The 21,388-nt window shown below is 37.4% G+C and overlaps 1 protein-coding gene across 8 annotated transcripts in view; it reads right to left on the minus strand.

Annotated features, from left to right (window-relative positions):
- LOC115601713 (ephrin type-A receptor 6) overlaps positions 1–21,388 on the minus strand; it is a 490,729-nt gene that overhangs the window by 134,001 nt on the left and 335,340 nt on the right. For 4 of the 8 annotated variants that reach the window (XM_030472043.1, XM_030472041.1, XM_030472046.1 and 1 more), the window contains 2 exons: positions 9,226–9,273; positions 8,643–8,805 (listed from right to left, as the gene is read on the minus strand). In XM_030472043.1, the coding sequence (XP_030327903.1) occupies positions 8,643–8,805; positions 9,226–9,273 (211 nt within the window). Of the gene's footprint in view, positions 1–8,642; positions 8,806–9,225; positions 9,274–21,388 lie in introns of those variants that run through there. The other 4 variants (XM_030472045.1, XM_030472042.1, XM_030472048.1 and 1 more) reach the window with 2 other exon arrangements.

The following is a 21,388-nucleotide window of genomic DNA, read 5'->3' on the forward strand; positions in this document are numbered from 1 at the left end:
ATAAAAACAATAGTAGTTTATGTCAAATTTTCAGCAAAACCAACTTGTTAATTTTCTGCCATTAGGGTTTTGCCCATATAATTTAATGGAGACATGCACAGGCAGTAAATTACAAAGCATTCAGTATACGTGGTCATAAGCTCTCCACAGACAAATACATACATCTTCCAATAAATGGTGTAACAAATACTGAATAGCTAATCTTCAAAATGCTATCTAGTGATATTATGGGAGTGGATTCTAGCTCTGCACTGTGTTATGCTTCACATGGTCGGATTTATTTGGAAAAATACAACGTAACAAGTATCATGCCACACAAGTGGCAATGCAAATAATAACAGGCTCTCCAAATCAAAGGCTGAATACTATTTTCAGACTAGCAGGGGTTGTGCTAAATGTTGCAAAGATTGTTATAGCCAGGCACAGTTTGAAGTAGTAAATGGAGGAGGAGATTTTAGACGAGTCTTTTTTTTCCTCTAATAGGAAGAAGATATGTGCAAAAATAGTGAATTCAGCCGAAGAAAAGCAATCCATGAGCTCAGATAAATTAGCTGTGGTTTTCCCCAGCAGACATTCATTGCCAAGGAGACAACCCAGGGTTTTTCTTCTTAAGAATTAAAGGTGCAAATGTAGTGGCTGATTCCATGCTCCAAAGAAGCACTCTGCAGCTATCAAGATGAAGAAAGTCATGCATCCTGGATCATTTCTGCTGAATGGAGCTGCTATTTCTTGGTGTTCTAGCTAAACCAGAATGCAATATATCAGTTTAATAGCATATTTTCTATTAGGAACCAGAGTGAAATACATGAAGGGGAGAAATTCCAGACTTAGTTCTTTCCACCTCTAAGCAATACGATTTTTAGCTGAGATTGCACATACTTAAAAAGTGATCATTCTGTTTCTCTTGTTTTTATTTTACTGAATTGGCAGAAGGGCCAGAGACCAATACATTAGGGTTGTTTTTTTCAAGTAGCCAAATCGTTATAAGGGGCTTTCAAGCCTGAAACTTCCCAATGACCTTTATTTACTTGTCAGATAAAAATGTCAAATGACAGACAAGTATAATTGGAAAATGTGGATTTGTTAAAAACTGACAGAGAGGCAGGTAAGGGAAAAGGATGGAAATACTTATTTTTGCTTGAAGTGATCCTTCTAGAAATCAATAAAGGCACAGTGCAGTGAACAGCACATATATAAGCACATGTGTATGCGCATACACAGACTCCTCACATGCAGGTAAAAGGTTTCATAAAACACTATCTAGAGAGAAGATAGTAATCAGGGAGACTCACTAATTAAATTTTTTATGAGCATTCTGCCTTTCTAAATTAAATTCAGCATGTCCCTCAATCTCTCTGTTCTTTTCTAATTTCTTCAGTTTTCTCTTAAGGTAAAGGTCAAGTTGTAAATATGAGCTTTAGTATGCATTGTTTCTGTTGTGCATGTTCTTGAACCTTTTTTGTCATTTCCTGCTTTTTCTTCCTTCATTTTTCCTCTCCATCAGCTGTGCATATTGATATATTACCCTGTGTTTCTCCTCAATACTATTCTTGATTACACAAGACAGAAAAACTCAGTTTAAAAACCAATTATGATAGGTTGCAAAGCCATTCAAGTTCTTGCAACCTTATTTCATCTGTTTACATATCAGAGTGCTGCATTTAATCATAGAAGTACATAACATTTTTCACAGAATCTCATCAGTTAAACAACACAACCAGAATTCATACAGCTAGAATCAGTATTTTGTTGTCTCTACAGGAATATGTAAACCAATAGCAGTGCTAAGATGCATAAGGGAGCTTCGCCTGTCTAACTGGGCTGGCCGTTTTGTCTGGTAGTATGTTTCATTCTCTCTGCCTGTCTGACCAGTAAGTTCATTTTGACAAAAACATACTTTAAAATGAGTAGCATAAGACAATGAATAGGGGAGATTTATTTCTTATCCCAGAAGATGATTGGATAGTACACTATAATGTTTGGGTGTCAAAACTCTTCAAACACATTGTAGCTGCAACTGGTGTGATTAGTCAAACAGGTGATTAGATTTTAAAACTGGATCATGTATCATACATGCACTGAGAAATGTATTATCCACATAAACTCTTATCCAGAGTAACTCCTATTACTCTTCATACTTAATTCAGGTTATATGCCCAAAATGACATGTAAAGTGTCTAACTGCCTTGTTCCAGCTTCCTTGCTTAACACTATGCCCAGAAATCCCTTCTGCATCCAGCCTGGCATCAGTTCTATTCCCATCTACTCTTTACATTCACGTCTCATTTCAGCTCCTCCTGGGTTCTTTACCCATGTTGGGGAGGAGTTGCACTTTCCCTCCTCTCTGAGCTGAAGAGAAATATCTTGAGGCTTCTTCACTTCCTCATTGGGTAGACTGGAAGAAATGGTGCAGACAGTTTTGTCACAATGTGAGAGGATGAAAGACAGAGAATCTTCCAGCTCTGTTCTCCTTTCTTTTCTCCAAAATCTTTTAAAAGGTTGTGTATTTGGTATAAAAGGGCTGGGAGCCCTAATGACAGCTCACTTCTGTCTCCGTCTTTTAGCTACATCCTTTAGTTATTTCAATTTGACATCAATCAGGCAGCAGACCTTCCAGCAGAGTGAAAGATAAAAAAAATGACAGAAAGACAGCTGGACAGATAATAGTGAGCAGCTGTAAGATAGGTAAGCGTGGATTGTGAGAACTGGAGCTCTAATAGACAGGAACTAGCTGTCAGATGGATTTACAAGGCATTGCAAACAACAGTGCATAAGAACAATAGGAAAAAAACCGGAGAGTCTAATTAGGATATTAGAATTAAGTTTGGCAAGGGATGTAAAAGATAACAGGAAAGGATTCTATAGATACGTAGCAAATAAAAGACAGACTAGGGACAATGTGGGCCCTCTCCGGAAGCTATCAGGAGAACTGGCTACCATGGATTTGGAGAAGGCTGAGGTTCTTAATGACTTCTTTGCCTCCATCTTCACCAGCAAATGCTCTGACCACACCACGAAAGTCTTGGAAAGCAAATGCAGGGACTGTGAAAATGAAGACGTTAGGCCCACTGTAGGAGAGGATCAGGTTCGAGACCGTCTTATGAACCTGAACGTGCACAAGCCCATGGGACCTGACGAAATCCATCCGTGGGTCCTGAAGCAGCTGGCGAATGAAGTTGCTAAGCCACTGTCCATCATATTCGAAAAATCATGGCAGGCAGGTGAAGTTCCCGATGACTGGAAGAAGGGTAATATAACCCCCATTTTCAAGAAGGGGAAGATGGAAGACCCAGGGAACTACAGACCAGTCAGTCTCACCTCTGTGCCTGGCAAAATCTTGGAACAGTTTCTCCTGGAAAACATGCTAAGGCACATGAAAAACAATGAGGTGGTTGGTGACAGCCAACATGGCTTTACTAAGGGGAAATCCTGCCTGACCAATGTGGTGGCCTTCTGTGATGGAGCCACGGAACTGATGGACAGCGGCAGTGCAGTTGATGTCATCTACCTGGACTTGTGCAAAGCGTTCGACACTGTCCCGCATAACATCCTTGTCTCTAAATTGGAGAGACATCAATTTGATAGATGGACCACTCGGTGGATCAAAAACTGGCTCAACGGCTGCACACAAAGAGTTGTGGTAAACGTCTCAATGTCCGGTTGGAAAACAGTAACGAGTGGTGTCCCTCAGGGATTGGTGTTGGGACCGGTCCTGTTCAACATCTTTGTCGGCGACATGGACAGTGGGATTGAGTGCGCCCTCAGCAAGTTTGCCGACAACACCAAGCTGTGCGGTTCCGTTGATACGCTGGAGGGAAGGGATGCCATCCAGAGGGACCTTGACACGCTTGTGAGGTGGGCCGATGCCAACCTTATGAAGTTTAACCAAGCCAAGTGTAAGGTCCTACACCTGGGTCACGGCAATCCCAGGTACGGCTACAGGTTGGGCAGAGAAGAGATTCAGAGCAGCCCTGCAGAGAAGGACTTGGGGGTGTTGGTTGACGAGAAGCTTAACATGAGCCGGCAGTGTGCGCTTGCAGCCCAGAAAGCCAACCGTATCCTGGGCTGCATCAAAAGAAGCGTGACCAGCAGGTCGAAGGAGGTGATCCTGCCCCTCTACTCTGCTCTCGTGAGACCCCACTTGGAGTACTGCGTACAGTTCTGGTGTCCTCAACATAAAAAGGACATGGAGCTGTTGGAGCGAGTCCAGAGGAGGGCCACAAGGATGGTAAGAGGGCTGGAGCACCTCCCGTATGAAGACAGGCTGAGAGAGTTGGGGCTGTTCAGCCTGGAGAAGAGAAGGCTGCGTGGAGACCTCAGAGCAGCCTTCCAGTATCTGAAGGGGGCCTATAAGGATGCTGGGGAAGGACTTTTCCTTAGGGACTGTAGTGGTAGGACAAGGGGTAATGGCCTCAAAGTTAAACAGGGGAAGTTTAGATTAGATATAAGGAAGAAGTTCTTTACAGTGAGAGTGGTGAGGCACTGGAATGGGTTGCCCAAGGAAGTTTTGGATGCTCCATCCCTGGCGGTGTTCAAGGCCAGGTTGGACAGAGCCTTGGACCACGTGGTTTAGGGCAAGGTGTCCCTGCCCATGGCAGGGGGGTTGGAACTAGATGATCTTAAGGTCCTTTCCAACCCTTACTATTCTATGATTCTATGATAACCTTTACATTTTCAGAAGTGCTGTGGTTCCTGCACTCCAGTGAGCTGATGGGCTCCAGTCTAAGAGGGAATGCTTTTGGGCACATACAGTAGAGAAATCAGATAGGCCAAAGGCAAATTTGAAGAACAAATAGCTGAAAATATAAAATACAGTAAGGAAATACTTCAAGATTAAAATGAGACATTCTGAACTATCCAGTGCTGACTACTATTGAATGAACAGTAGGACGAGGCAGCCATGGGGAGAGATCCAGCAAGACAGTTTCTAAATATGAGATATGTGCCATTTCATTTGTTTGTTTCAACTGGAAATTTTATTTATTATTAACAAATCATCAAACATTCTAACAACAACAAAAATAATCTATTTTGCATTGGTAATTCAATGTATTCCTAAAAATCCCAGGGACAGCTTCTATCCTAGGGAGGACCAGAGTGTTTTGTGGTGACTCAAATAGTTGGTACTCCTGATACATAGAAGTAGGAACTATGAGTGAAGTTATGCTTCAATTTATAGCCACAACAGTGGTACATGTGCGTGTACTGGACTGCATGAAACAGTCAGCTCTGCTGGAAGTGTTTTGCCTGTAATGTGCTGAAACAGAGAGACTGAATAAAATGGTAATAAGGAACACAGTCAAAAGCAGTGGTTACTATGCTTTGCAAAGGTATTGCATTTCCCAGCAGCAGCCTTAGCTTTTATCCTATATAACTGATAGCGTTTCAACCAGTAAACTGGATAAGGCATGACACCACTGTTACTTTTTACAACTTGACTATCACTTTAAAGTAAAATCCTAATTTTGGATTGCTTGCTTTACCTCTGTTTATTAACAAATCATGTCAATATTCAAGTAGCGTAAATGGAGTAACCTTCGATGTTCATCTGGTCCTGGAATTCTTCTCTAGATGCTAAGACTATAACATGTACAATTGGTAGAGAGCTGAAGTATGTTACAAGCTACTGTGATTGAGAAGGATTTTTATCAAACGCGACCTGAAATACTTTTTTGTAATTTTTGACATTGTTGGTTGATAAATCTTCTGTTGTCAACACAGCCTTTTAAAAGACTCTATTCTTCCCAGCCTTCTCATGAGAATGTTAACCTTCTATAAAATCAGTTTAGCTGACATCAAATTAATTAAAATCTGGCTAACTGAAAGACCACAAAAAGCAATTGCAAATGTGGAATTTTCACCAAGTAACTTGTGATAACTTGGAACTTGCAATAGCTTGCCTTGGTCTAATATTATTTGGTATCTTTCAGAACAATTGAGAATCTTAAAAAAAAATCAGAAAATTTTCAGCTGATCTGCTGATTTGGTCATATTGTTTAACAGAGTAGTACATGATGAAGATAGATTCCTACACAGCTTGACTTGGACTGGTTTGTAAGATAGATGCATGCTAGCAAGGGCAAATTAACATTTACGTGCACTAATACAACTATGCGATCCATGTCTCAACACAACCCTACCCAATTCCTCCATCTAAACGTAGGTCAGTATCTTAGGATACAATGGTATTGATAAAAACGTTGCCGTGTTCTAGTTATTCAGCTGCGTAAGACAATGCTCTAGTTCAGGCAGCAAATGCTTAAACACGTAAGTAAAAGAAAACTGAATTATAAGAAGGTAAACAGTGTTAGGTCAGTTTATGGCATCATAAACAGATATATCAGGTTCAGCTCTGGTGTTATTCTTCAAAAAGGTTGTTAAAATTTTGGACAGCTACAAAATGATTCAATGTTTGGAAAACAGGTTGGGTGTTTTTTTAGAGTGAGAGAGAGACCATGTATATCACTTACAGGAAAGATAAGAGAATTCTTTAAAATGGCATGCACACATTTAGACAAGAAGCAGATTTCTGATAGGATTTGACTTTTTAATTTGGCAGAAATGGACCACAAGGTACAAGATAAACAAAATTCAGGCTAGAAAAAAGGTGGAAATTTTTGATTATGAGGCTTAACCACTGGCACTATCTATCTACCTACCTATAAAAATGTTGAGTTCTCCATTACTGGGAGACTTTAAATCGTGACTGTTTGTATATCGTAGATGTTACATTTCAATCTATTGTCATTAGCTATCTGAAAAAGTTACGGACATTTGGCCCGTGTTATGAAAGGGGTACAAATGAATGATCAAAAACACCTTCAGCTTGTGTTAAATTTTAGAATAGGCCAATTTTCAAAATATTGCTGTGAGGAAGTGAAATATTTGGAGAGTAAAAAGGCAGCATTTGACTGGTCACTGAGTACTGCTTCCATCTGAAGTAAGTAGTACTTACCAGCAGGCACTTTGTTGGTTTTTTTTCCGCTTTGAAATCTAAAGCAGTACTGTATAACTATTTGGATAAGACCACAGTCCTTTGAACTATCATTTAATTAATTGAAGTCTTTATCTAGCTCCAGGTACCATTTCAAAATGCAGCAGAATTTCTCTCGATCTCCATTTCAACTGATCATAAACAAAACCTCTTCTGTCTACATTTCCTTTGAGTTACACGAGTTTTATTTGTAACAAATCAAATACCTTTAGTCAGGCACAAGCTTAAGCAATAGATGTTGAAAAACAGCAAATATATAATGTATATTTATGTTTCACTATCAAGATTCATACTGAGTGCTTAGAAGTAATAGAAGTATTAAATGTTTAAGAGTGTTGTGAGCTCTAGCTCACCATGCAGCCCAAGAGCCTGTTGCATTAATGCAATTGAGAAGGAGATGTGGGGTTGGCAAGGAGGGGGTGGAATCTCACTGCCAGGAGATATTTCTGTCAGCAGTGCCAATGAAAGAAATGGCACTGGAACCACAGCCTTCTTTATTTAAATTGGTAAGTCACATTTTACAAACATAACATAGGCTCATAGAGGTTTAAGTACCCTTTACTTTTGACTAGAGTTATGTACCTGGGTACCTAGTACTCATTGCATCAGAAGATGCAGACAGGATCTACTGGAATTCTTGAAAGCACCCAAGTGCTCAACTCCTATTCAAACCAATTGCCCTCAGTACCCAGAAAATTTTAAGAAGTACAATTAGGCATTAAGTGCTTGGAAATCTATCCCTCAAACGTTTTTGAAATAGAAGTTAGGAAGCTATGAAAATAGAACACAAACTCATGGGTGCTCTTGGAAACAGATAGTTCTGAGTCTGTATGTTAGCTTAAGCAAGTTGAGTTCTAAAACACTAATGAAAAACATGGTATACACAATCGGTTAATTAAAGTAATTTCATTAATGAGTGTTTTATTGTTGTACCTACTACACTAATTTTATCTCAAATGCTTGTAGATACCTTATTTGCAGTTTCTTTGAACATGGAGGGCAATACATGAACTTAAATATAAAATTGTTTGAAGCATGAACATAATACACAGCATCAAGCCTTTTTGATTATTACGTAGGAATATGTAGGCTTTTTGCTTCTTACTGGTAAATTCAGTAGGCTTATTGATTGATGGAAATACATATAAATGTTGGTTTTTTGTGGTTCTTTTTGTTTTAATTTGTAGAGTCTAAGAGCACTAATAACTACAGAGAAAAGAGTCCATTGCTGTGTTCTTGGAGAATGCATGAAGCTGCTAGACTTACACGAAGGGTAAGCTTACCCTTACATGAAGCGTATGCTTGCATGAAGCTGCTAGACTTACACGAAGGGTACTGACTAAGGTACTTCTAGATGTCAAAAGGAAGGCCTTCTTTAAGCAACAGAATCACAGAACATCTCAAGTTGGAAGGGACCCATAAGGAAATTTGGCAGAAGAAAAGATTCTTTCAGCTGCAGTGTTGGGCTAAAATGTCTATTTATTGTTAGGAATTGTGAGGCTAAGGCTTACTTGTTTTCTGTAGTAGTCATGTTGTAATAAGCAAATGGTATAGATCCAGCCATTCAAACTCCCAAATGTCTCAATGTTTTAGAAACAGATGCTACTCCTATTGTATTTGATTTTTTTTTTCCTTCAGTGCAACTTACTTTCATCTCCAGTTTCAAATTCAAACTTCTGGCTATAGCCGCTGTATCCTGCTGCCGTCCTGACTCTGATATGAAATATATACTTGGTGGCTGGCTTGAGACCTGTGATGATAACACTTGGAGCCTTGGACCTTGTGGAGGAATAGCTGAGCTGCTCATGCTCCTGAGGGACAAAAGAGGGGAGAAATGATATCAAGTTGAGTTGTACAAATTTTGCAAAAATTATATAACAGAACTGAAGCTCCATATTCTTCTCATGAATGTAAAAATGTGTTTATAAAAGGAGGTGCAGGTATGGATTTCTGTACTTTGATTTTGTGCTATAGTCATAATGCATGATATGGACTGAGATTTCATCTTTTTGTCTTTGATCTTGCATATAAACATATCACATCTTTGTGACTTGGGTTAGTAATTACACTGTAGTCAAAACAACATGGAATTAGTACAAGACTACATTCACAGATAATGGCAGCTAGAATGGTAGCTAATTATTTTTGCACAATGGACAAACTAGGAGGTCAGTAAATACTAGTAAGCTGTAAAGTAAAGATGTTGGAGTATTCAAATACCCGCTACTCACTTCTACCCGCAGGTAGTGCCAAAATGCCGGCGCTATCCGTGGGTAGACCTGTGGGTAAAAGAAAATAAAAATTAACCTTTTCTTTAAAGTCTGTAAACTTCTAGAATGATTCAACTGCATCACTGCTGTTGAACTTAATTTCTCTTTCCATGTAGCTGTAATGTAGTTGTACATGAAATTCCCTTTCACACTCTATAAAGAGAAACACTCACTGCAAAAGTGCCCTGTTAATCTCCTAGCAGCTGATCCTGGGCATCTGCTGAGAACTCCTGAATTCCTGAAAACTCAGGAAATTCCTGACTCAGATCGCTGAGTATTATGGGCTAGAGATCACTGGGAATTACCACTGCAGACAACTGCTGTAGTATGGAGCCCAGACACATCAATTGCTGTGCAAAAACTAAGTGCTGCTTTTCTAGACAGGTTGTTGATGACGCTTTTACAAGAAGGGATGACTCAGAAGAGACAGTTTATTCCCTGTCATTAATTGCCATCACTTGATAAATCAGTAATCTGTAATATTTTATATGGTGCCTTAAGGCTAGCTTTATTTCATTGCACCAGGATTTGTCTCCAAACTGACAAATGAACAGAAATGACCTTGGCATATGCTTAACAATCCAACTGTGATATCCATAGGGCACCATATACATTTATTATACCATACTGTAATATTAGAGTATGTATACATTATTCAAAGGGTGCTTTCAGCCTGTTAAAAAGGAGGCAATCTGGTTCACAGAAGACATAGAAGAAGGACATGAATAGGTTTCAGTTAGATTCTGTTGGGCTCTTAACCTTTTCCGAGCAACATACATACATATTTTTTAATATAAGTTTTTTTGGACAGACAGTTATCAAGTAGAATTTCTTATTGCAGTTGGTCAAAGATAATGAGTGTGACAAGGCTTGTGATGGTAACATTTAATCAACAGAATGAGTCCTTCCATCTGTGTGGGCAGGCTGTGGCTAATGGCAACTTCCTGAGGGGCTGCCATCTCTGCCTGTCCTTCTGGGCAGTGGAAGATATTTTGGTCACCTCCAAGGGTTTTCTGGCTTGCTGCCCACACCATGTGCCTGCAGCTGCCTGCAGGAGGCCCTGACAGGTCCCACCTCTGTGTTCTCCTGCCTCCCTTCTTCTTTCCATTCTGCAGCCTCTTATGCTATCCATCACACAGTCAAAATGGTGTCTAGGAGTCCACAATCATAAAAGTAATACTTCTGTCATATGGGAAAGGCGGTAAAATTTGTTACTGTAAGTGAAATGAGGGAAAAGGAACCTGTCACCTTGGTGTGTTTAAGAAAAAAACGCTTTAGAAGCCTGTACCTAAGGAGAAAGGTGCTCAAACTCGAGATAAAATGATTAATAGAAACTTCACATCGTGTTATGTGAGTGTTTCACACAAGGACATCAGAATTTTTGGACTGGATTCATACATAAGACAATTCTTCAAAGAGTGGATGTTTTGCCAGTACACCCTTTTCATTACAATGACAAGATCTGCAGCTACCCATCAAGCCAAAGCTTTCCACAGAGAGATGCAATTTGAGGTTGATGAGGGTGGCTCTCAAGGTTGGCCCATGATCTTTCCCATGAAAGCTAAAGATGGTCTTAGGATAAAACAATACAAATTTAGGCTACAGAGAAGTATGGGATGCTTTGTCTTATTCTTGTCACAAATGATATACACTTCCTTTTGCATGGATTCTGGGTTCAAAAAGTGAATTTTAAACTACAGGACTTAGATGTACTTCATGGATGTTAGTGTGTGCTTTTACCAGACTGATTTTATGTCGTGGCAAAATTTACACATATATCTGTGTAAAAAAAAATAGGTGCACATCCTCCTGCTGTGCACCTATTTTCCACTGGAAGGAAGTATGATTCTGTGGGCTAGAAGGAGCTACAGTATGCTCTGTGATAAATCTGTGATGTGGACAGTGATGGGACCATGGGAAATGTCAAGGAGTTCATATACAAAGGAGAAGTACAAGAAATGCTCTGATCCTTCACTTTAGTACCAGAGCAGCATTTGTGATCTTAAGATGGCACAGCACTCACAAGGAGCAGTTTCGAGAACGCAGGGGCTGAGGATTTAAACATAAGTTAAAGGAGTCTAATATAATATATTCTTATAACCACTAGTCAGAATCTGATAAGAGGAAATTCATAAGGCCTCTTCTATAGACTACTGTAAATTTATCCTGGTGAAAACCTGTAATTAAAACAGAAATATAATCCAAAAGACAAGTGATGCCAATGTTATTACACAATGCAAAAGAGAGCCTATTAACAGCTATTCAAGTTAAACAGAATTATATCATAACTTTGAAAATGCTATCTCTATTTCTACAGAAATCGTATTTTTCTTATTGTTTGTGTGATTCTTCTTGTCAGTGGATTCAGTCTGGTTATGAGAGACAACGTTCACAAACCTATAACAGTTTGGTCTATACATGAACATGAACACCTTTCAGAATCAAACTCCTTCTTGCAGCCACCTCTGCATGAGTATCTGAATCTGTATGCATCCTAAGTTTATACCTGGCTTTATAGTCAAGACATTTTTTCACATCCAAAGAAACAGACAGACTGAATGGAGGTTGCAATGGTGCATATGGTCTAAGAGTAGACAAACTAATTTAATGGAGTAGCACGATTCGATTATAAAAAATAAGGAAAAGCCGCCTGCTTTCACAATGCGCCAGACTAGCTGCATCTGCCCCATCAGCATATGCTGTAATGAAACATTTCCACTGTATGACATCATCAGATTAAATGATAGTTCATAACTCACTGAAATCAGCTACTTTATTAATGTCATATTCATTCAATATCCAGATGTTACATTATCATGATGAGTATTACAATTTTTCTCATATGCTCAAAAGAAAGAGGATTCCTTCTGTTGATATTAACATTTGCAAACAAATACATGGACCTCCAACTGCTACACCTATATGAATGTGCTGCTCTCTAATTTTATCCCCACCTTACTTCAGAGGAGAACAGCACAGAATTGAAGACTTTGTGCACATATATGAAATAAAATATTGATAAAGATTAACCTAAATGTGAAGACCTTTCATCAGTTTAGACTCATACAGCAATTAAAAAGCTTACATTCTGATGCTACAGGTGAGAAAAAGTATATATCACTAAAAATGTTAAAAAAAAAAAAAAAGGAAATACAAGCTGAAATACAGAATTTTGCTTATAGTGCTCAAATAACCTTTAAAAGATTAACTTTATCCGTAAAGCACTGATAAAAATGCAGGCACTTTCAGGCATACAAGATTTGTCACTGTTAATATTTCAGTGGGAAAGAGAAACACGGCTCTAAATAAAATCACATCCAGCATTTTAGCAACTGAAAAGATAACTGAATATAATTTTCTACCATTTAGAATATATAATGGGAGCTCCAGGAACTACTACTCTCTGTGTCTAGCTTATATTACAAATGACAATCAAGCTATTCAGCAGTTCATTGAGTCTCATGAGTAAATGAAAAGCCTTCTTAAGGCTGACACTGGGGAAAAAGTTTTCAAAGGCTTCTGCCAGCTGAAAACATTGAGTACCTACAACCTCCAAGTGTATGTGTGCAGAAAGTATCCAGGAAGACAGTATCTGAATTTACTATCAACTGCTTGCAAATACATCTTCTAGTTTATATCCATTGTCCTCCAACATGAAAATTCTGTACTTAAACCATAAAATACTGCTTAGCCTTTTCAGAGCATATCACTTAACAGAAAGAAATACTAATAGAGATTCAATCTATACACCACAGGGACCAGGTCTTTCTCCTGTACACTAAAGCACAATGTCAAAGCTGAATAAGTACCACACTAAAGTAAAAAAAGATTTGGAGGTCGATGTTTAAATAAAAGCACCAATTATATAAAAAAAAAATCCTTCGTGAGACCGTTCGGTCGCATTTTTCCTCTTTCCTTGATACATCAGTTGGAAGGATATACACAGTGTGACCTACAGAGGAAGCATCATTATTTTAAAGGAATGACCACGATTCTGGAAGATAGGAATTTTTATTAATCATAGCTCTGGTCTATCGTGAAATGAAATCTCCAACATCTTCCTTACTTCTCTCATGGAATCATCTATGATGCACTTAATTTCCATCAGAGTCACCTGAACTTTAATGCTGTGATACACATTAGAATAAGACAGTAGGTAATTACTAGGTATAATCACTATGTGGTTAATCAGTTCAAATAGAATCTATTAAAGACAAATAACAGCTAACTGTGTTTATACATACTGCCACTGTTTTCCAAGGAAAACATAGCCCCCACAGCTCCAATTTATGGAAATTGCCTTTGATTTATACTGCCTATATTCCTTTCACAACTAATTTGCTCCCAATAATTCTCAAAAATTATTTTCTTTCTTCACAATGAAGTATTTCCATAATATGATTTCTGAATTGCCCCTAGTCATATCTCTCTTCTTATCTGACATAGATTCTTGTAGATGAAGTGTAATTACACTGAATTCAGTAAAATTAACTACACCTGGGAAAACCAAAGTCTGTCTTTGAAAGCCTCTCTATATATTTACTTATTTACTGGCTGATGTTCTCTTAGGCGACTGTTTTCACCTAGGATATACCAATTAACATGAATGCCAGCAGTAATATTTAGAAGATATTAGAGAAAACAGTCACTGGTTCAAAAACATGCTTCTAACATTAATTACTTTCTGATTACAATATGATCAACAGCATTAGGTAAATTCTCATTGCAATAGAGTGATAAGAAAAATTACAATAATAGAAATAATAGTCAAAGATACTATTCATATTCTTATGAAAACACTTCCTATGAATCTTGTAGCTTTGGTTTCCAGCTGACCAACAAACTTAAAGTAAATTTAGAAAAGTGGTTATAAAGATCTGAGAACCAACGGGAACTAAGATGAAAACTCCGACAGGAAAAAGTAGGGCCATACAGAAAATTGCTGGTGGCTCTAGTAATTGCTTCAGAGAAGAAACCTGCAGCATTTTAAGGCATCAGCCACTTTAGGTCGTAATCTTGTCCCTTCCCTTCTTGACCTCCCTTGTGATTAATCTGAGATGCAACAGTCTGGGGAGCTGCAATACCACAGCTTTACCTATTCGGCCATTCAATATTTTATATTTTGATTGCCTGCCAGTCAGCTCATCACTTTCTCCATATATAAAGTGAAGCTGTCAACAAGAAAAGGAGAAGAACAGATAACCAATCATTAAAAAAATACGGAAAGGTCAAAACCCATCCAAACCTCAATTTAATTGGATTATATACCTGGGAAGGCAGAAATGTGTTGATGTGAGGTAAATTATGAAAAAGAGAAAGTTAAATGAGGAGTGATGATGACAGGGTGGCTCTAAAAGAGTGGTAACATTCCCGCCAGCACAATGAGGTGAGAGGTGGGCAGAGCAAAAGCTGTGGGGTTAACACGGCAGGCCAAATGGGAACACCAAGTGCGAAGGCAGCAGATGGAACTCTACCGATCATATTGACAAGGAGATTAAACTGAAAGGAATAAAAACAGGTCTGTGCCTTAAGTTGGTGACGGAACAGGGTGCAATTCAGAATATAATAAAGGGAGCTGGGGAACATGACTTGACCTATCAGATAAGCGCGGATACTAAATTCCATCTTTCTAGCAGTTATAAGCTACTCTGATAATATTTGTTAATTAAAAATATTTACCATTGAAAACCTCTGCACCAGGATTTCCAGGAGTCTTTCTAACTTAAGCATATAAAAATGTCAGCCTCTCCAGTTGTCTCTGAAGATTTTTCTTATTTTTTCACTCATTCTATTTTCTCTTTCCCCTGCATTGTCTTTTTCAGTTGGAAAAAAAACCAAGGCACTACTGCAAGCATGAATTAGCTTACTACTGGTAAAAATCAACTCAAGTAGTATTCAAAAGTTTTGCTGTCATCTTTGGACAGCAAAGCACAGTTTCTTCTCAGATACCTTACATTAAAGTGTACTTCAAAATGAGATGATAAACTTGCTGACAAATACAACTCATCAGGAAAAAGATGCAATCCTGCAAAATGTAAAGATTGAAGCCTTCTGTGACTTCACGTGAAACACGCCCAGAGAACTATGTACATACAGCCAGTGGGCTAATTCCCAACTCATTCCTTTGGTATATGAGATTCATAGTTCAAATTTCTGAATCAGGTCTTCTATATGTCATTGCAGACTTGAGACTCCACATGAGCAGTACGGGTTCCTTCTCCCACACTCACCTTTAACATCCCTCAGAGTCTGGCAATTGTGCAGATTAGTGGGTTTCTGAATTAACTAAATTTGCTTCATTATGTTTTACAGCTCAAGGACTTTCTTCCATGAATTTACTTAATTATTTTTTGATCCACATTTGCTTTTGGCTTCCAAAACATTGCTAGGCAACAAGTTTAATTACAAAGTGTTTTTAAAAAATACTGTTTGGGGTTTTTTGTTTGTTTTTTTAAATTATTATTATTTTAAATCTGCTTCCTGACTAGAAATAGTGAATAATCATGAATATCAGTGATTTTTTCAGTCAAACTCAGCATATCTCTGTATATCATGGGAACAGTACTTCCAGTTACAGATGGGAAGTAGGTCACCAGATAATGAATTTTTAAAATTGAAAATGCAAGACCCTGGAGAAAAGATAACAAAAAGGGACAACTCCTGTGATGTAAAAAACCTGCAATGCAAAATCCACAGTCCAAACACCTGGAAGTCTCTAAGTTGCTGAGACATAGGACAGGCAATCTTCTCATGCCTAACATTATCGGCACTGGTAAAATCACAGCTGTACACAAAAAACTGCTGCTCCTTCAAGGCAGAACTCAAAATTGTGGTTCCTCTATTTCATCTTGAAGACATTTTTAACATAAGGAAGCATCTTACAACTGGAGTGGAATTTCAGTACAAGAGCAATGATCCAATTTTTCAGAAGACTTTTATACTGATGGTGACTTGCTACAATACAATTGGTACAGCACTGAGTCAGGTACACAAGACCCAGCTCTAATGGTGCTGATGACAAAAGCTGCTTAATTTAACTAATTTCAGAATTTCTACAATATCCATAAGTAGCTAGGTCCAGGATTTTGATTAGGGCCCCTTTTCTATCTATGCTGGACATTTTTGCAGGTTTGTAACACCTTGCTGGAAAATTTCAACCCCTGTGTGTGTAATGAATGCATTTTTACAAAAACCCTTGTGAAAACTACATACTCTATTAAAAACCTATTGAGGCAACAAGCCTTTCCAACTTCTTTTAAAAATGTATTTCAGCCTTTCAGGGGTGTTAGGACAGGTAGAATAACTGAGCTTATTTTAAGATTGGTTAGAACCCAGGCTGAATCTTCTAGATAAATACCTTTTATTCTTAGAAGAGCAGACTAATGTACACATATGTTAGTGGATATTTCCTACCCGGCAAATAAAGAAAAGATCCTTATTGATATACAACAGTTTGGAAACAAGCCATACTTCAAGAAAAACTATTCATAGTTGTTTACTTGGCTTATAGATACACATAGGAGAGCTATTAGCTGTGGTTCAGTAATATTAATAAAGCTATCCCTTTTATTTAAGTTAGCAAAATATTTTTATAGATGGAATTGATTCAGATTGCTATTGTGAATCTGGAGTAAATGACTGGTCATTAAGATTAATTTAAATCTACATGAGTGTTATATAATAATGACTCTTTCACATGCTAACTATATATACAGTTCTTTGGGACACTTTCCTTTTCAAAGAAAATCAGGACTTATAGAATAATGTTGACAGTATTAACGTAGATTTCAACACTACCCAAAAAAAATCAATTTTAGAGGAAGAATTTTAGCTCTAAAATAAAAAGTTTGACACTAACTATAGTTTGACTTTAATCACTCCAATACAAATAATAAATGAGAAGCAAGAGGGAACCTGCTGAATCGATGTATAGGGACAGTCCGTAGAGATTGTGTAGAGTTTTTCATTATGCAAACCTCTTCAGCTACAAATTTATCAATAGCTATTGAAAAGTCACCGAGTTATCACATTCTTTGTGTATTTGTGACCATGTGTGTGCATCTTGCTATGTCTCAGTGCAGGGAGACACCAAACATTTATCTTGTACGGTTAACTGCAAAGGGCTGAATTCATCTCTGGCATCATGACTATATTGCAAATCCTGGCATTACATCAACAATAAACACAGCATATTATTTATATTTATATTTTCTTCAAACACCTCAGTGAGTTAATGAGGAGAATAAAGCAAAAATCAAAATATTTTTCCAATTAGTTTAACATGAATATCAAAGGACAAAGTTAACAATCTACCAAGTAAACTAAAATGCTGAGTTTACACTTTCAAAACTGACAAAACAAGTTTTGTGTCAGGGAAGTGCACATTTCTAACTTTACTAACTTCAGCAGAAATAACATTTTTGGAGTTGGTAAAGACTAACAAAAAGGGTTTGATTTTTTTGTTTTGTTTAATTTCTCAAACTATTCAGACAGGTGACAATACCTTTTTAAAAAAGAAGAGCTGTCTCAGTCACTAAAGAACTGCCTTCATGTTAATACAATATGTTACTACTTCTGGCAGTATATGCAAGAAAACTAGATAGTTTGTGCAAGATCATTGCAAATACAAGATGCATCAACCTGGTGAAGTTCCTACAACAACATAAATGTGTTTATGAGCAGCAGGTGAATTCCTGCAAAAGACTCTAAAGCTATTAACAGCTCAGTAAGGAGTACATAATAATAGGTTGTTAACTCAGCCTCCCTGACAAGAACATCAAGAAAGGGCACTTTGAAACTATTAATACTAGTACATTAAAAAAAGAGAATTTTTACATTGTTTCCTTAAATCAACAAAATAAACATTCATTATTGTATTAGGATACAAAACTAACAAGCCTACGTGGTAGTTACTGAATAACATACCCTATGAATTCGAGTTGGCTAATAAAATCATGTATTTAAAGGAAAAGCTCCTCTAATGTTCATTGTTCACTCAACAACCACCCGACCAAACCCACAGTTTTTCTTTAATATGTGGTAAAATGCTTATACAAATATTAAACACGGAAATAGTATGTTTTATTGCACAAAACTAGGATGGGTTTCCTTAAAAGAGCTTCCTCTTTCCCTCTGGATTTTTCTTCCTTTCTCCCAGAATGACTGCACTGGGGACATCACAACTTAATAAAAAAGAAGTTGCTTACATTATGCAGTCAGTGGCTTTGTATAAATTTGTGTGTGAAAAAAAAAATATGTTAGAAGCGGAAAGCTAATAACAATCTGTCCTTCTGCATGGTTAGTGTGCAGTTGCAATGCAGGCTAAGAAGAAGAGAGAAAAAAAAAAGGAAAGATCTCTATTTCTCCCCTCTGCCCCCCAAAATGCATATTTCTTTACTTGTACCTCCCCAAATATCTCCTGAACACATGAGGGATTGCAGGAAAAAACTGTAAGTTAAAATGATACCTCACTGGAACATTCCTTCACATTTAGACAAAGATAAAACCTCACCTATGTCTCAAAGTACATATCTTCTTGATTTAATCTCTGAATCCACTTTTATGGTTGCAAAAGAGCAATTTATGAACAGTAAGTAGTATGTGTATTGTGAAAACACTATCCTAGCTTCAGTTTTTAAAACAGTTAGGGCTCATAGATGAAGACTTTTGGGAACTTTTAAGCTAGTTCTTATTTTAAGAAGGTCTAAAGGAAACTTTCTGACAGACTTTAGAGAAATGGTAATCTGGACGTTGTATTTAACTTATAAATAAGGAAATTATTTTCTGCTTAATGACCATCTTTTGGCAGTTACGCTGGTTATATTTAGGTCATACTCACGAAACTTACCATTCTTTTTGTAAAAATGTGTTAAACATTCAACCCCAAAGTTTGACTCCTGAATGTCTGTTAAGATACCTGAGGGAACTATAACTCTAGCTTCAGATGCTACTAAAACTTACTGCACCTAAACTCAAAAGTGACCACACTGTAACTAGTCAATAACAACAGCAACAACAACAATAACAACAATAATAATAAAATGGTTTGAGAGTACATTCTCTATTTTGTTAATTCAGGATAAAACATGTTAAACTTCTTACCACTTCCCTTTTTGCAATTACTAAAGTCTCTCTGAAGAGACGTTTCTTTTTTACAGTATGTTTATCAAAATAACCTAAAGTTTGTCCTTCGGAGGTAGCTGAAGCTTATTGCACTATGAAATAGATGCTTCTCATTTTTGACCCTTCCTAATCACATGCTCAAGATTAACAGCTGATTCCTGCAGTTAACATTATTATTCTTGCTGTGTCAGTAATCTATTTTTAAGACTATTTTTTCTGAAGTTCAAATGATTAATGTCTAGGAAAAATATTTAATAATTCCTTTTATTAGGAATCAATCTCTGCCATCAGTGGAGTTAGCCTTCTTTGAAGTATGGAACTAGCTGTGGTTTTTTGTCTTGTAACAGTTTGCATACTTCTTATGCCTATGCCTTTAAAAGAGTTTGAAAACCATTTATTCAAAACCATTAACACACTTCTACTACATTTGTGCAGCTCTTCTAGCACTTACTGGAATAAGCATTGTACATGCAATTTTCCTTGGGGAAAATGGTATTGGCTACAGACAAGAATAGAAGATCAGCAGAGACTGAACTATGTTTTTTTGTTAAATCAAATCCACTAGGCTTGCTTAAACAACATTATATTTCTTGTTGAGATTTTTTGGTTCAGCAAGAATGACAACAGTAATAGCTCTGTAGGCTACTTTATTATTAAATACAAAGGTTTAGAAGCTATCTCTAAATAATTGACAACAACTATTAAGAGGCTAGCCAAACCAGGCACCTAATGGAGAAGGCCTAGCTCAGAACTTCTTTGATAAACCCTTTGCTGCATGTAATTGATATTTAGAGGCCAGATTTCTTTCTCTCCTAATAGTAATTATATCTGCGTCATTAATAATGGCTGCTGCAAGGTCCATAGTTTCTTTCCTGCAGGCAAAAATTATATCTGCTCAGAGAGTCTCATAATTATTCACTGTCATTTTCAACAGTTCTGAGAACTACTTTTTTCTCTTTTTAGAACGTAAGGCTTTTACAGTTCTTCCCTTGGGAACCTAGGTTAATAACAGTAGAACAGGAAAACTGAGAAGCTTGTTTAACATCACTTACTATGCTAAAATAAGCTAGGAGATTTCATTTTAATGATTATCTCCCAAAGCACATTTGTAGTGATTATTTTTTAAAAACATTCACCAGACATGGTTCATTTCCCAGGAGCTCTGAATGGACGAGAATGCCAGAGGCACTCCTTGGAGCCCTGGGGCCTACTGTGACATGCTGATCTGTTCCTGCAGCTATGGACAAATACTAAGGTCTGGTTAATACTACTATCCAAAAGCTCTTATGCATCCAAATTACTCAATGCTCTTGTTTTTATAAGAACGTGCTGAAAATGTAATGAAAACGTATTATTGCATGAGCACTACATTTCTTGCTCCTACTCACATCAGAAACATTTTACTTGTAGGCAGCAGACCGCTACTTACACCTCAAATAATTTGAATAATTGAAAAATATTACAGGAGCAAAGTGTTTTGTTTTAAAAGAGAATGATTAGCATAAGGCTAAAAATTGCCCAGCTAATAATTCAACACTAACAGCATAGTGCTCTTATACTCACTGACTGCCCAGGCACCTGAAGCGCTCATATGCTCAATCCCAATTGTTATAACCCTTTTCCTGTTCCCCAGTCTTGTCATTGATGTTGCCTTTAAAATTTAAGGAATTAAATCCTTTAAATCCCTTAAAATCAGGAAGCTTGCAAGGTTATCAAGTGTACTATGGTAGGTATAACAACTATAAGAGAATATGCCTGAAGAGCCAGTGTATGATAACAATCCAACCACAGCAGTACCAAATGAACTCTGCTTGCTCATGAATAATGTCACACAGTCTGCAGGCTCCTTTCAGCCTCATGTGGATTGGAGATGGTGTATATATTATTCTTCATGATTTAAAAATCTAACATAAAAGCAAAATCTGAACCAAGAAAGTCATAGCTCGTGCTTAAGGGAAATAGGGAAGTTGTAACATAGTTGTGTCTGAAAAAATGTAATCCT

The sequence above is a fragment of the Strigops habroptila genome, chromosome 2 (genome assembly GCF_004027225.2).
Source record: "Strigops habroptila isolate Jane chromosome 2, bStrHab1.2.pri, whole genome shotgun sequence".
Taxonomy (NCBI): domain Eukaryota; kingdom Metazoa; phylum Chordata; class Aves; order Psittaciformes; family Psittacidae; genus Strigops; species Strigops habroptila.